The following is a 16,950-nucleotide window of genomic DNA, read 5'->3' on the forward strand; positions in this document are numbered from 1 at the left end:
CTTAAATGCCTTTTGTGGGGTTAAGATTAACCAATAGAAAGGAGAGGTTATGTTTTACTTTACTTTATTACTAAATAAATATTTTATATGGAACGTTTTATATGAATCGAAATGAGCTGAAGAAAGCCACTAGATTAAGATATCCACTAGATTAAGAATAAAATTTGAATATTTTTAAACATTAAATGGGATCTACAAGGCCTTGAAATCTTCTTTTTAATTTTGAACGTATAGTTTTTTTTTTTTTTTTTGTTATGTCTTATCATGTTTGGAACTTTTGAAATGTGTATCATATAATGTTTTTCTTTAAACTAGCGCAGTATTTTCTAAATTTATGTTACTACTTGGTCAATAAAGCAAAAAAAAAAAAAAAAAAAAAAAAAAAATTGACGTCATAGTTGACGCCTATATTTTCCACCAGAGCACGTCATGACGTAATAGTGGATGACCGTTCAGCAACATGGCGGCGCACAGTCTCGCTCCAGCCCTGAGAAGGCTGCTGTTGGCAGTAAAGGTGAGCTGACCACAGAGTGAAGGCGAGCTCGTTAAACAACACAACTGCTGTGCATTGTCCATTTACTAACGTCACTCGAAAGCCGTGACGGTTACTGCTGCTGTGTAGAAGTAGGACGGTATTGAAAGTTTTTCACAGGACAAAACGAAAGATAGGTTAAACATGGGTTTCTCATTATATGTGAAACAAAATGTAACAACGTAGTTAAAAATGTCAAGCTGTAAACGACGCCGTGTGGCTTGTCTTTAGTCAGAGTGTGCCAAGTGCAACTTTGACGTTATCTAAGAACGACAGTCTGTCCTCCAAACAAGTGCATAGTACATCTGTTATACCGTTAAATGATTAAACAAACCATTGGAAAAGTATTTTGTAGTTGAAAATTTGAAGAGTAAAATGCACGTGGAATCGTAGCAACATTAATCAATAACACCATTCCAGGCATCCAGCCCTGCAGGGCTTAACAGTTAAAGTCAAAATTCCCAAATTCTTGTGCTGCTGTCCAATCAGTGTCGATGCAGCAGGTGATGGTGGCATCGGTTAATTAGAATGGCGCCAGAAACTCCTCCGTGTGAGGTGTATTGATAGAGAAAGCGGAGTTTTTGGAGTTGTCCCAGCTGCACAGCCGTTATTGCACTGCCTACATATACCATGATGCACTGCGCGCGAGTGACCTGCCAAGCTCATGGAGGTGGCCGTCTATAAAAACTCCTGTGCTCAAAGTAAAGGCGTCCACCACATCTGGGTAACAGGAAGCCGTGGAAGTATTGCTGGACAGTTTTAACAGTTGAATGAAAAGAATAATGATGGGAAGTGCTGGGTGTTTAGGAGGTGGATAATTGGATAATTATTTATTTATTTTATTTTTTTGATTTTTTTTTTTTTTTATCACCAGTCCATCCATTTGCTTTCAAGTCCTCATAACGTTCTTTGCATCATGCAGAGATAGGTTACAGGTTCTTTGTTCTTTTGAGGGAACGGCTGTGCAGGCTGCAGGAGATGCAGTTTTATAATCTACTGGGTGTGGCCAGGTGGGAGGGAGGTGGTGTTTGGAGGCTGTTTACTTGAAGAAGTTCTCAGATGGCAAAGTGGAATGGTGGTTAGCGCTGATGCATCACAGCAAGAAGGGTCCGGGTTCGAATCCTTGCGCCGACTGGGCCTTTCTGTGTGGAGTTCGCATGTTCTCCCTGTGTCTGCGTGAGTTTTCTCTGTACTCCAGCTTCCTCCCACCCTGCCTCGTCCACCTCCTCACAAGTGTGGAGTAAAACCTTCAGGGTTACGGACAAAAACACAACAGCTATGCATCTCAAGAGGGCAGACCTCAAAACGCAGAGACATCAGTCATTGAATTTGGACTGTTACAGTGAATTTTATCTGATTCCTGCCTAAGATGCATCCTGTCACCTTTTCTTGCGTTTCAGACAAGAACTTAGGATGGTAGATAGACAGCATGCCACCCCTGCAGGTGTGAGCAGTCTATGTGCATACAGACAGATAACTCAAAACAATGTAGACTTGAGTCAAGAGTACCCTTTAAATTGTTGTAAGCAAACTTTTGCAGATAAATTACAAGCTGACTGTAAATGGACAAACCATTTCTGTCTTAGGTTAATGTCTCATTGTTTTGAGGTTGGCCATCTTGAGATGCTCGTACGTGTACTGTATATTGTCACCATGTCTGTCAGGATCGACTATAATAAACACTGCACATTATGAGGAGAGTTTAGAGAACCTCGCCTGCATTCCCAGGGCTGGAGATGGAGAAATCCAAGCTGAAATAACTTGAAAAAAAGCTGTAAATTTGCAAACATACCACAAAACATGTAAAAGCAACTTGATGTTTAAAGCTGCTGCTCATAAAATTGATGATTTTATTGTTAATAAAGGCAGTTTGTGCTGCATATTTAGTTTTTGTGAATCAAATGAAGTTGTAGTAGCCTCATGTGTATGTGTGTCTGTGTGTATTTTGCAGAATGCCTCACTTCATTCCAGATGCTGTACAGAGCATTGCAGGGTTCACTATTCCACCGTTTACAATCCCAGTGAAAAGGTAATGCATAGCTCTCTTCTCCTTCACTGTTTAACCAGCGAAAATGTTGACTGTAAGGAGGGTGTGATGTCTGAAGCTAAATGCCTTGCTCAAGTGAGTGAGGATAAAGAAAGTCATGCAAAGAGATTTAAAGTCCTTGCTGTTTCCATGATACCCAGTGCTAATTGTGTTTATTTTTCCATGCACAGACCTTCGATAAGATTCTCATTGCCAACAGAGGAGAGATTGCTTGCCGGGTAAGATTGGCTGATTATGCACTGCAATGCCAATTCACCTGAAACTGTTGTTGGGCACGGTTGAACACATTAACTAACTGGAGTTTGACCTCAGACTAGGAATGTAACAATGGCCTTTTATACCAAGTCTATGTAAAAAAAAAATTAAAAATGTGACAGTACTTGTCTTTCGCTGCATAGATGTTTGTGATAGATGCATCTATTGTACAGCATTTACAAAGGTCAGCATTACCTTACTTGGGCTATGTTGCTCAGCAAATATGATGAGTCGTCCTGTCATTACTTTTCAGTCTGTCAATAATATATAGAGGAGCTTATTAAAAAAAAAAAAAAAAAAAAACGCACTAGGAGAGATTTGTTACCACTCCTGCAGCTGGGCCACAAACTTTGTTGCACATAGCACCCTGTACCTATCACTGTGTTTGAAACTGACTGCAGAGCAAAAAAGGATTGCATCCCTGTTAAACGTGTATGCTTTTCCATCAGGTGATGAAGACTTGTAAGAAGATGGGCATCCAGACCGTAGCTGTTCACAGTGATGTGGACTCCAGTGCTGTGAGTCATCCTCTATAATCATACAGGCAACTGATCTTGCTTACAGGAGAGTGTTCAAATTCTTGTTCTCAGGAAAAAATACAAGTGTGTCCTATGCAGGTCTATTATGGAACTGTAATTGTGGTTGAGCTCAGGCCACAGCTTGGTTTATACTCCCACAGTCTGTGCAAAGCCTATGCCATAGCAGGCTATGTAGTTGGAAGCATTTGTTCTTGTCTGCTGTTGGCATGGTTATGTAATTACGCCACTACAACACTAGGAGGACTCTAGTCAGCTGGGTTGAGTATTTCACACAGTGTCGATTAGAACTGAGCAGATTATGTTGGAGTTTTAGTAATACATGTTGAAGAAAAGTTACTTTTATGAAGATCACTGCAATGCTTGATAGCACATTACATTCACATTGTCTCACTTTTCTAAAATATTTCTTTATTTCCAAGGAAATAAACGATGTGCTAGATACACTAAGTGCACAAAGATAGAGTTGTGGGAGCAGGGCTCCTTAATGCCCTGTTGACACACTATCAGACAGAAATGAACAAACACAAAGTGACCGTGATCTCCATGAAGTGCTCCTCAGAGAGGGGAACATATTCCCAGCAAACCCCAGAGCAGCTGAAAAGATCAGCGCTATTGATACATCTAAACTACCAGTAGCTATGTGTGATTGCACATCCAGTGCAGAGGCAAGTACCATTATATATGTTTCTAAAAAAACAAGAAAATGTGTTGGCTGCCATTAATGAAGGTTACAGAGCTTTAAAAATCATTTTAAACGAATAGTGTGTTTTTAATGTGCACGTTCTCTCTCTGTCTTTTTTTTTTTTTTTTTCATTTTGCTTTGCTCTTTCCAAACACCAAACATGTGCATCATTCATTTCAACTACATCCTCATAGTAAAGGACACTGCACTGCTGTGTTTGCTACAGATCTGTGCTGTCCTCGATGCCTAAACTCTGCTGGATATTAGAGAGAAATCTATGGGAGCAAATCCGTTTCATTATGTATTTTTAAATATTTATTTTTGAACACTTTGCCTCTAAATGCAAAATGAATCAAAGGTTAAAGACTATACACTTCATTTTGTCTGAAGTTAAACTAGTATCCTCCCCTTTCACCCCAAAATCTGAGAGCATGTAACAATCAAATGTTGAAAGGCCAAGAACACACAGAGAAAAATATCTTAAATGAATGTTGGCAACCCTGGTCTGAAAGATACAGAAGCAACAGAATGTTTTTGCTTGATATTGTTATAGACTTTATGAAACAAAAACTGAATTATATAATGTGTAAACATAAGACACACAGACAGTTGGATTGGGTAGTGACTGTGTGAGTCTGTATCTCACTTTCTACTGTGATGGTGACCTTAATGTCCGTGTTTATGTGTGTATCTAGGTTCATGTAAAGATGGCTGATGAGGCCATCTGTGTTGGCCCCGCCCCCACCAATAAGAGCTATCTGAATATGGACGCCATCATGGATGCCATCAGAGCTACTGGAGCACAAGCAGTAAGGGTTCAGGCAGCTGTTATTACTTGATGTAACTGTGGCAGAGAGCACGCACGTCACTCTGTGTTTTAGTTACACTTGCTCATCAAGATAACATTTGGTTCCTCTAAACAGTGAGTCACGGGACTGTGTTTAAATACACAGAGAAGTATACATGAGTAAACTGTAGTTAAAGTACCATTAATCTATTAATTAATTAACGATACAAAAACAATACATAGAAATAAATGCTTGATCTTCTTTCTCTTCATAGGTTCATCCTGGTTATGGCTTTCTCTCTGAAAATAAAGAATTTGCAAAGCGACTGGTGAGTATGACAAGTGCTGAGGAATGAATTTATGTTTTGTTCGACTAGGCTTGTTGAATAGGCGTGAAAACAATCTTGTTGACTGGACAAGAAACCTCAACTTCTACTATTCCCACGAGACTTGGTGAAGTAGAACTATCAAAAATGGGAATGAAACCTTGGATTCTAGATCTTATTACTGGTTGGCTATAATCTGTCTGCTTTCAGCATAAAGATTAAAACTACTGTATGAAAGAAGAAAAATATGTATAAAAACAACTTGGTGAGTGGTCAGGAAACATTCTTGATAAATAGAAAATGATAGAAAAATTAAAAGTGGCAAAAGCCACTGTGGCAAAAAATCACCACCTCAGAGCAGTGGACAAATGAAGGAAGTCCCTTTTATTACTTGAGGTCCTTGGAGTTATTGTGGGTGGAGGAAACCAGGCCTTTCACCCCAGACTGGGGTCCTGCTCCCATTCTTTGATTTAGAGCGATGTGAAATATCTCTACTGTGGGGAATTATTTAACTGGGGACTCACACGCAAGAGTCCTTTATGGTGGGAAGTGGTCATCTTGCCAGACCCTGGTAGTCCCTTATTCCCAGGCTTTCTGCAGAGATGAATTCTAAAATTCAGCTTAATATTTTTATTGGAATTAAACAAACGAACAAATCACAGCGAGGTCTGCATCATACAGTTTTAACTGACAATTGCAATATCAATTACTAAACAATAAACCACTGTATTGTTTCTGCTCTTATTAAAGCGTGTAATAGAAATACTAAATGCAAACACATTGTGTGTTGTAAGTTCAGAGGAACTACCTCTGTGATGGGATAGAGCATATGCTATTTGTTCTTTCTGTGATATTATTATAACACACTGGGTTGTCTCATGGTATTATTTTGTTCCTAGGCAGCAGACGGTGTGGCATTCATTGGCCCAGACACCCATGCCATCCAGGCAATGGGGGATAAAATAGAGAGCAAGCTAATTGCTAAGGCTGCTAAGGTGAACACTATCCCAGGATTTGATGGAGTTGTTAAGGTATGAGCCCACATACACAGCAATAGATGTGTATAGCTAACAGCTAAATGTGAGGGGGGCAGGTTGACTATTCTGTATTTGCCGCCAGGAAGTCTGAACATCTTTAGTCCAGTTCAGAACTCATCACCATGAGACCAGATCACAGGAGACACTGATTTTACAAATTTCAAACATAAACGCTGAACTGGGGAAGACATGTTTGCGTGATATAGTTATACTTGATCATATTTTCCTAAAACCCTATGTTTTGGTTTTACAAGAAAATAAGTGAACAGGAGGATGAGAACTAACTTTGGCGAGTGCATATTTATCTTTTGCTCAAGCGAAGAAAAGCTGCATTAAGCCTATCTAAGAAAAGTATCTGAAATGGTCTCCTAAGCGAGATCTTTTTTTTAGAGATGCATTGAGACAGGTAGTCCACTCCATCAGTTAAGGCTTTGTTTTGATTCATCATTGGTAACTGTAACTCCTCTGTGTCAGACTGTTGAAGACGCTGTGAAGATTGCACAAGAAATTGGTGAGTTATTGCTTTTCTAAACACTGAAAATGTCCAGTATACATTTTCTCTCAGTTCTGTTACTATCAAATGAATCCGTTTTCCATTTGACCCAATCACTCCTCTGTTTCTGACCCAAATAAGGTCATTATAAAGATTTCTAATTTGTTTAATATATTTGACACACATCTGACAACAAAAGGTTACATACACTAAAGGGATATTTATGTTGAGGCCGATTGAGATTTTTAATAATTTCTATAATTGTTGCTCTTATACGGAAATTTACTTTTTGTCACCAAAATTGGTGGGTTTGTCTTCTATGGACAACTAGTTATTTCTAACAAATGTTAGAACAAATGGAACAAAAGGACAACCACAAGCTGAATTAGCCTTGATTTTGTTTTAAGGAAATTCTCCTGTTGGAATATGCAGTTCTATCAAAAATGTAATTTCTTAATGCTTCATTACTCACTTTCTACAAGTGGATATGGATAGAGCTTGATATTACCACCATCATGTGTGTCAGGTTCCATTGTTTTTGGCAACGCCTCACCTTGTCTCCTACAAACATACCTGCTGCTTTTGTAGCCAAATGCTGTGTTTCACTGACCACAAACAAGGTTTTTCTCTTTGTTTGTCTCTTTCCATGTTTGCCATTGTCCTTATTGAACCAACTCGTGCTATGTTTGAAAGTGGCTGCAAGTGATGTAAGAAGTGATGTGTCTCATTTAACTGAAGACAATTGTGTTCTAGAAGCTTCTTAATATTGCAGGGTTTACATTTGACAATCTGGACAATTACCAGTGCCCTTTAAGTAGTTTTAAGATTGGCCTGAGTGATATTCTTGAGTTGTGTAAATTTTTTCTCACATCTGTACTGAGCTCTTTGATATTTCTGCCTCATTCTAATGTGAAATCAAACAAGCTATATTTCTGCAGTTGGAGAAGTTACCAACTGTACTATGGCATTGTAGAACTCTCGTCTCTTCTCTATCTCCAGCACTTTCAGCAACTTTCTGTCATGGCATGCATATTCCCCTTTTTTTTTGGATTTTCTTGCGTAACTCTGTTTGTGAGACCTGCACCTCTTACAAAATCACCTTTACCATTGTGTTACAAGGCTACCCTGTCATGATCAAAGCATCTGCTGGGGGAGGAGGGAAAGGAATGAGGATTGCCTGGAATGACGAGGAGACTAGGTATTGCTTTCCTCTGTGTTACCTACCAAATGTACTTTATCCCATCATCTGTTCTTTAATCTAGGGAAACAAAACAAATCATATTAAATCACAGGTTAAACAAAATGTAGAAAAGGAGACTGATTTTACTTTTACTGCTTGCACTACCTAAATCATGTAAACTGTACTACTGTAAAGCCTTCTAGTGCAAATATAAGGACAATCACTACTACTGAATAGTTATCACCTAGTTGCTTAAGCAAACCTCATGCTTGGACTAATATTAGAACTTCCACTATGGCTGTGCATACCACTGAAGCAGCTACCAACTGTAAAGCTACAGTGGCAAGAAGAAGCATTATTGATTATAAAATGTGATTAGAGCTTTGTCTACACAAAATGTGTAGGGCAAACACAATGATACTTGAGATTTACAAATCAGCTTTTAATTCAACCCTTGCTACTCTGAACTGTTGCTTCACTGTTTACTTCTAGTTCCCAGACACCAGCTGCTTTTCCCGCTACTTACAGTCCACTGGAAAGACTGATGGTAGTGTTTGCTATGTTTAAACATGCTGTAATCCGTGTGTGTATCTTTGTGCTCTAACAGAGAAGGCTTCCGGTTCTCCTCTCAGGAGGCAGCATCCAGCTTTGGAGATGACAGGCTGCTCATTGAGAAGTACATAGACAACCCCAGACATATAGAGATTCAGGTATAACCCATGCACACAGGTCTGATGTAATACTGAATTATGTTCCTAGAGCTGTGAAGTATTTTGACCATGGCTAGATTGAATGTTTCTGCTCATTTGGTCAGAATGGCGAAAAAAAAATGAATTATGTGAGCAGCACTTCATGGAATTGTCTTGTTAATGAGATAGGTCTGAGGAGTGTGTCTAGGCCAGTCAGATAACACTAGAAAAGTATTTTAGAACGCACAACCCTTCCAGCTTGAGGGGAGACCTTCTCGGGTACCACTCCTTTCAGCCAAGAACACAAGTTTGAGGCCGTAAAGGGCACAGGATTACCAAAACTACACAGATAAAGACCGGACAAGGTAGGCTGGTCTCATGATGTGTTTCCAGTGTGGTCTTACACTATTAGGCCCCTCTGAACATGTTTACAGAAGAGGCTTTCTCTCCTCCACAAAGTCATGTGGAGGTTGTGTTTTTGTAATACAAAGTTGGCACATAATACATGATCCATGATCTGGCTGATGTGCCTGTTGTAGGTCTTGGCTGATAAACATGGAAATGCTCTGTGGCTTAATGAAAGGGAGTGCTCTATCCAGAGGAGGAACCAGAAGGTGGTGGAGGAGGCTCCCAGGTCAGTGAAACGGAGTAAAACTATTTGTTTTAAATAAAAAAAACAGGCAACAAACTTGTGTTTTACACAAGAAGGTCAAAAATATGTTATAAAAGTCTGTCTTCTAGCAATAAGTAGGTCAAACCCCTATATTAGTCTTGAGTGTCTGGGTTGTGATCTCTGCAGTACTTTCCTGGACTCTGTCACACGTCGGGCGATGGGTGAGCAGGCAGTGCAGCTGGCCAAAGCTGTGGAGTACTCCTCTGCTGGCACTGTGGAGTTCCTGGTGGACTCTAAGAAGAACTTTTATTTCCTTGAGATGAACACGCGGCTACAGGTGTGTGTGTGTGTGTGTGCATTCACCTATTTGTGGTGACTGGTCTGAGTTTTGGACCATGGTAGAGAGTGTTTTTGGCTGATCCCCTTATTCCTACACCCTGTCATTCACTTTATTAATGAATCATTCAGTAATCTTTTTATGTAGAGGACCAGTCAAATGTTTGAGTGCACCTACCTTATCAAGGTAAGCAAAAGGAGTATACATGGTTTAAATTTTAAATGCTCAAATGCCAAATAACAACTGATGCAATAATCCAATCAAAGAATAATCCTAAAGAATAAACAAAATGACAGCCTACTTTACACGGTGAGATTAAGGGTACTGAGCTCAGCAACAAACTGACACAAGTAGTCCTAATCGGTGAATGGGCCGGTGGTGCAGGTTGTCTTCTGTCCCATTCTTTATGCTGTCTTCAAGTGACATGGGTTGCACTCATACACTTGCTGCAGAATCTGAAATCACAGAGGAGAGACAGGAAGGCATGTGCAGGGCACTTGTGGCACTTTATAACACTCATGGCATTCTCTCAGTCAGCTACATTTGGCCGTCCACATCCCATCACTTGGTGGCTGCCTTTTCTTTCTTCTGCACTTTAATTTATCCCAGACACTTCTCAATTTAGGTTGAGGTGATTGTTGAGGCCAGGGCATTTGATGCAGCATTTCATCACTTTCTTTCTACATCAAAAGTACTTCGAGCATGCGGACCTAACCTTGAACTCGTCATCACAGTGATTGATGGTTTCTCCATTAGGACTTACATAAACTTTTAAGTATCCTCAAGTTATTACATTTTTCTCCACTAATGGATTGACTTTGTTCTCTGTTTAGTTTAGCAGTGCTAACAGAACTAACAGGTCTCAAGTGCACTAACAACACAAAGGTTGATAGAACTCAGCTGCTTACTGAAAGTCATTCCTGTAAACAACTTGAAATAGTGACTCATAAGCTGTCATCAAGAGAAACAGTGAATATTATATTTTTACATAAGTCATATGTTACTGCGATGCTTTGTGGTCTCCAGTATCCTCACATGCTGCAGAAAATGATCAAATAAAAATAAACCCTTGAATGTGTAGATTACATTTTGCAGTGGACAGGGTACCCCAAGACAAAAATAACTAATTTCACAGAATTCAGAGAAACCCTCAGAGAAAGCACTTGGGCAATGGTGGCATCCATCTGTCTGTAAGGAAGAAGAGAGACAGAAAAAAGAGATATGGGACAAAACACAGAGGAGGAGAGGAGGGGAGGAGGGGGAGAGGTAGCCAGGAGCAAGCAGTTACATAAATGAATGCCTCTGTGTAAAGCATGCATGCTTTAACTGAAAGTATGGAATTCAGCCACAACTGTCAGCAAAACCAATGCTGATGACGAGCCTCAGATGCGATTGAGATTCATGCCCAAAAAGCCCAGAACTATTTTTGTACATCACTTGCATTAACATTTGTTCTGTTTTTAAATTCTGAGTCCAGGTGGAGCATCCAATTACAGAGTGCATTACTGGCTTGGACCTAGTGGAACAGATGATTAGGGTAGCCAAGGGCTACAAGCTGCAGCACAAACAAGAAGATATCCCAATAAATGGCTGGGCCATTGAGAGTCGCGTCTATGCTGAGGTTTGTGTGTATTTGTGTGATGTTCATCATGGTATACAAGTGTGTTTGTCTTCAGGATTCACAAACACAAGACAAAGCTCCTGTTGAAAAGGCATGATGGCTGAGTGAAGGGCATCCAGAACCTTCCTGAAAAGCGAGCTACAATTATTTTAAAAAAGAATATCTGCCTGTAATGTTGGTGGAAGATCCAAATGAAATCAAATGCAGATCACATTTCACATAAATATATTCTGAAAGAACATAGAACAAGTGGTTTTGGCCCTACTGTTTCCCGCTTAAAAGCCAACACAGTGGTCAACACAGAAGTCAACACAGTGTGATCAGCCAGTCACTGTTACCATCCATATATGGAAATCATAGTATGTCATAACAACAAGTTGAATGAAATGAAAGTATGTTAAACATTTGTTCGTATAAATAATAAATTCAGCTTAAACTACAGTTGTTAGTGTTGTAAGTTTCTCTGTCCTTTTTTCTTTTAGGATCCTTACAAGTCCTTTGGTCTCCCCTCCATTGGACGGCTGTCTCAATATCAGGAGCCAGTCAACCTCAACAACGTAAGTGTCTGTATATCTCAAAGCTTCTTCACTTGGCGAGTTAGAGACTTTTTTCCCCCCCAAATGATTTTTTCCTCACATACAATCCTGTGATGGGCTATTATCTTGCCAAGATGAGCCTTTTCTTACCTGCTCTTCACACTGTCAGGTTCGTGTGGACAGTGGCATCCAGGAAGGAAGTGACATCAGCATCTACTATGATCCCATGATCTCTAAGGTCAGTGATATATTTATTATAGAATGATTTGTAATTGTGGTTTCTTCTGTTTGGAAAACATATGGTAACAACATAAAAGATTACAAATGCCATCATTCTACAAGGGGTTGTGTCTCTGCAATCATTTTTCATGGCATCCAATTTTAGTTGGTTACCTATGGAGCAACACGAGCTGAAGCCCTTGCCAGGATGGAGGACGCTTTGGATAACTATGTAATCAGAGGTACACATTATGAAATTCATGTTTGAATAAGGAAGCTAAGTCCATTTTAAAGGAGAGCGGCTTGGTTTTCTTTTTGTAAAGAAGTTTGGTCATCTTCTTTCAAGGAGTGACCCACAACATTCCCCTCCTGCGTGAAATCATCACCCATCCTCGCTTCATCTCCGGTGACATCAGCACCAACTTCCTGCCAGAGGTTTACCCTGATGGCTTCAAGGGTCATCAGTTGGATGCGCACAGTCGCAGGGAGTTGTTGGCCTCGGCAGCTGCACTCTACGTCAGCGTTCAGCTCCGTTCACAGAAGGTCCTGGACAACCTGAGGTAAAGACCTAGCAAGCTTGATGTTGTTGGGGGGTGGGGGGGTGGGGTGGGGGGTCACAGGGTTTGAGTTTGTTAATGTTCACAACCTGCAACTACAACTTGAAAGTTAAATAAGAATGAACTAATTTTATTGTGAAAGGCATGCCATAAATACTAGGAATACATATTAAAATCACTGTATCTGGTTCATTGAACTAAGAATAGCTTTTAGAGTGGAGCACCCTGTTTTCACAGGCCATTTCCACCAAATATTGAAGGTCTTGATTCAGAAATCACTAGGAAAGTTCATTCATATAAATCCTCCCCTGAATATCCTGAGGCTGCATTAAAGATGGATTTAGCGATTCTAAATCTTGTCAAATTCAGTATGCTGTCCATTCAGTTTAGGGAATGAAAAAGTCTGGGGTTTATACGCAGCCCTGCACGTATGCATGGAAAACAAACGGAGGAGTTGAAGTGTGAATTGAGCAGTGGGCGCAGCAGGGACAGGTATGTCTGACATATGACTGAAAAACAAAACGCTGAAAAAGGGCAACATCAGTGAGGCTCAACAATGTTGTAGAGGCCTCAGAGTTGAAAGGCATGAAGGCGGACGACGTTGCTCTGTGTCTCCTTGACAGGTAGGTAACGTTTGGTCTGCTGTCGTTAAGCTGTTGTCTGATGACTTTCCGTAGCCTCTGGAGAAACGCCCAGTGTCTCAGGTTAGGTAATGGATAACTGGGTCAAGACTGCCTCTTCTGTGACGTGATGATGTTGTAGATTGTTGTGTTATGGCAATGCTATACCTCTGAATTTGTTTCTTGGTTGTTTGGCCGTTCCATATAAACCTTGAGACAACTTTATCCCGTGTTCCAAACTGCTTCTCAGCTATGTGGGTGGGTAGAGACTGGCATAGGTGGAGCAGTCTTGAAAGAGTACTAATTTTTATGGCCTCTGTTTGTGAGCTAAAATCCACTGGATCCCAAGGAGAGCCCACCTGTCCTCATCCAATTTAGTGCATTTGGCGTCATAGAGTCTGTGTTTCAGTCAAATTCAACCTATATCCAGAATAAAACCCAAACAGCTCAGGCTGACTAATCCATATAAGACATGAGTCTGGCTCTAAAGAGCAAATTATACTGTCAGCAAATAGCCCCTACTGTATGTTCTTCATTCCCAACCTTTATCCCTTTAAGACCTTGTCTGATTGCATGTTCCAGGGGTTCTATGAAGACTGCAAACAGAGTTGTTGCGAGACAGCAACCCTGTCTAGCAGACTGTTCTAATTGTATGCTCTCAGTCAGAGTGCCATTTATTTTGATCCCTGCAGCTGGTTTTTGATCATTCACTCCAGATCTTTCAAATACCTGATATAGAAATTCCCAATAAACCCTATTGCTGCTTTATTTTTTACTGCTTTTTCTTTACATATATGTATTTATATGTACATCCATGCCCGCTGTATGCCAGTGGTTGTGTGACGTGTGTTAGTACAGAGAGGGATTATTTCTGAAATAGCACAAACACTCATCTGGACAAAGATGTTGTTTTAAAACCTAAATGTATTAGTACTGATGTATTTTTAATCTTGCCTGTATTACAGGGTGTCATCCTCTACTGTGGACTGTTGCCAGTGGGAGCTGTGTGCACAGCTTGGGGAGGGACGTCATGCTATGGAGATTACTAAATCGGGGAATATTTATACTGTGAGTATTTAATGTGCATCCATGAGGATTATTTCCTACTGTTCTGGAAAGGTTACAGAAAAATCATTAAAGCTGTGATGCTAGCTCGTGTAATATGAAGCCAGTCAATTGAAAGATAAATGAGATAAAGCAGTCAGCAGGCGATAGGGCGGGTGCAGTTTCTGTGTAGACTCACAACAGGATGTTACTGTGTCTTGAGCGTGTGAGTCATCAGGACACCAAAGAATAGAATCTGTTTGTGTCTGCAGGTGGATGTGGATGGAGAAAAGGTGGAAGTTGTGGGACAATGGAATCTGGCCTCGCCTCTCCTGCCGCTCACCATCAATGGCACAGAGAGAATGCTGCAGGTGCGACACACACAGGCGTTCAGACTGTTGAATAATAAAAAATAGAAGTAGATAAAGAGCTGATGATATTTTGCCTTTCATTTTAGTGTCTGTCCAGAGATGCTTCAGGAATGATAGTCCTGCAGTACATGGGCACAACGGTAAGACTCCATGTTTGCACAATAGTTCATTTATTCAGGCACATACACATTATAACACAGATGAGCACCTCTAATGATCATGTGGTGTAAGCAAGTTGGAATGAGTCAGCTCCCAAACTCTGCCACACAAAGGAAAAGCACTGTGGTAAAGTTTAGCTCAGCCAGTCAGTAGAATAGAGGAGTACTCTGGAAGCCAGCCTGGCCTTCCCCACCTACTAAACGTTTGTGTATAATACTAAGCAATACTGATTGATTTTTATTCCATATCTAGCTGGTTAGGATGGCATGTAATGTTTTAGTGGGCACCGACCACAACTGGACACCTGTGAGAAAATGTTGAGTATATAGCAATGCACTGTGCAGGTTGAACAGACTGACATGTTCCCAGTGTTTGGGCCAACAGTACTGTAACAGTGTTTCAAACTTAACAGCAGGCGCGTGTGTGTGAGTGTCTACACTGTTGCTAAAAATGCACTCCTGAAGGAAGCGTTAAGACTATTTTTATATTCAGCATCCACAAATTGTATACTCTACACACCTAGTCAAGATAATACTGTGTATATTTATACAGTTTAAGGTTCGCATCCTATCCAAGTTGGCTTCAGAGTTGAACTCCTACATGCCAGAAAAGGTTCCAGAAGACACCAGCAGCATCCTGCGTTCACCGATGCCAGGGACTGTTGTGGCTGTGTCCGTCAAACCAGGAGATAAGGTAACGAATTCCAGTATGGAGGGGTTTACAACATACTTGTAGCAATTCTCACTTGATTCCAAGGGACTGTAAGTAGAAAGTGATAATCAGAAGCCAGTAATCATTAGCAGTACGTTTCTATTACATTATCACCTATTTTCCTCTATTATTATTAGTAACCATTATTTCTAGGAGTGAGTATATGTGCTGTGCCATTATGTGAAAGAGAGCTAGCGACAATTTGTGGCAGGCACACACTACAGCTGCTCTGTTTCTTTAGTTTCTGTAGCCCATGGATGTCAGTGCAGTCATTGTTGTCTGCAATCACTGAACACTGCTACAGGATAGAATTCATGGCATTGTCCCATGCACAGAGCTAGCTATAGGAAAAAAAAAGTCCTTTATCAAGTGTGGTGTTGAAGATTCTGGATCACATGCACATCTTTATTTAAAAGGAACTGAAATGCTGACTACGCCAGACCTTACCATCTAGCATCAGTGTTAGACAGCAAAGCATGTGCTGCAATACATGACTTTGGCATCTACTATACCCTTCTTGGTCAGTTGAAGCAGGTGGCACAGTGAGTTTGCAACAAATGATCCATATCTAGACTAGTCAAGGCTTTAAAGCTCTACTGCTACTCCGTCTCCTCTTTTACTTTTGCACTGAGTTGAGTTACAAACATTTAAGGTGAACATGAACACTAAGAGATTGTTTTTATACATGTGTGTTGTTGCAGGTTGCAGAGGGTCAGGAGATATGTGTGATTGAAGCCATGAAGATGCAGAACAGTTTGACTGCTGCCAGGCAGGCAAAGGTAACAATATGAAATATTACTGGTTGGCTTTCTAAAAAAGCAAATGCAAGCTGACAGGGATGCACATGAAGCAGCACCTAGTCCTCAAGACTTTGGCAGGTGAATCACAGAGCTAGATTAGACACATGTATGTTACTGAAACATATAATATTAATCTTTAATCTATAATCTTTCAGCATGTGGTCTTTAATAAAGTGTATATTAATACACTATATGGACCCAGGTTTACATGTGTGTTTGCGGGTGTTCTTGCCTTTCAGGTCAAAAGCGTCCACTGTAAACCAGGGGAGACGGTTGGAGAGGGAGATCTTCTTGTTGAACTGGAGTAAAACACCGTTTGTGCCCTTTTATGTGCTGTGTCCTCAGCACCTCAGTGAGCCTGATATCCACTGAGGAAGATTCACATTGACCAACAAACTGGACAATAACAGATGCCTGAGTTGTCTTGCCAGTGGTCAGTTGCTGCAGTGGCCCACCAGTAGAGTTTTGTTTCTGCTGTAGTAGTAGTTACTGTCTTCTCCACATGTCAAGACTCCTCCGTGTGAATCCTTCTCACTTGGTAAATATAGCTGACTGCTGTAAATCTGGTTGTTAGTTTTTGTGAAAGGCATAGTTTTGATACATGTGCCAAGATTTTGAGGATATATAGGAAAGGTCCTTTGCAACTCTAATACAATGGGATAACATGCACTATATGTTTGTAATCTGCTGTTAAATTTTAAAATTTCACAAGCTGAGCATATGTTATGATTTGATCTGTGATTTGAGTGACCAAAAGAACAATTTGGATGCATTGTATTTGAGTGGAGGCAGAAA

The 16,950-nt window shown here is 40.4% G+C and overlaps 1 protein-coding gene across 1 annotated transcript; it reads left to right on the top strand.

Annotated features, from left to right (window-relative positions):
* The first annotated feature begins 430 nt into the window (after nt 1–430).
* On the top strand, nt 431–16,534 carry pcca (propionyl-CoA carboxylase subunit alpha). The gene is made up of 23 exons (XM_084562041.1): nt 431–514; nt 2,484–2,561; nt 2,750–2,797; nt 3,284–3,352; nt 4,751–4,864; nt 5,118–5,171; nt 6,068–6,199; nt 6,680–6,716; nt 7,818–7,896; nt 8,486–8,588; nt 9,107–9,201; nt 9,367–9,517; nt 10,995–11,138; nt 11,621–11,695; nt 11,844–11,912; nt 12,060–12,135; nt 12,240–12,453; nt 14,036–14,138; nt 14,387–14,485; nt 14,572–14,625; nt 15,197–15,337; nt 16,057–16,134; nt 16,395–16,534. The coding sequence occupies exons 1-23, from the start codon at nt 461–463 to the stop codon at nt 16,461–16,463; spliced, it is 2,136 nt and encodes a 711-aa protein (XP_084418167.1). The 5' UTR covers nt 431–460; the 3' UTR covers nt 16,464–16,534.
* Nucleotides 16,535–16,950: the final 416 nt, after the last annotated feature.

This window comes from Chelon labrosus (genome assembly GCF_963514085.1).
Source record: "Chelon labrosus genome assembly, chromosome: 15".
Taxonomy (NCBI): Eukaryota; Metazoa; Chordata; class Actinopteri; order Mugiliformes; family Mugilidae; genus Chelon; species Chelon labrosus.

What these genes read in the sequence shown, in the direction of transcription:
- pcca (XM_084562041.1), top strand. Translation starts at nt 461, where the DNA reads ATGGCGGCGCACAGTCTCGCTCCAGCCCTGAGAAGGCTGCTGTTGGCA. An exon ending in GAAGATTGCACAAGAAATTG is followed by an intron (nt 6,717 to 7,817) that starts GTGAGTTATTGC and finishes TTGTGTTACAAG; the next exon opens with GCTACCCTGTCATGATCAAA. An exon ending in GGATAACTATGTAATCAGAG is followed by an intron (nt 12,136 to 12,239) that starts GTACACATTATG and finishes TCTTCTTTCAAG; the next exon opens with GAGTGACCCACAACATTCCC.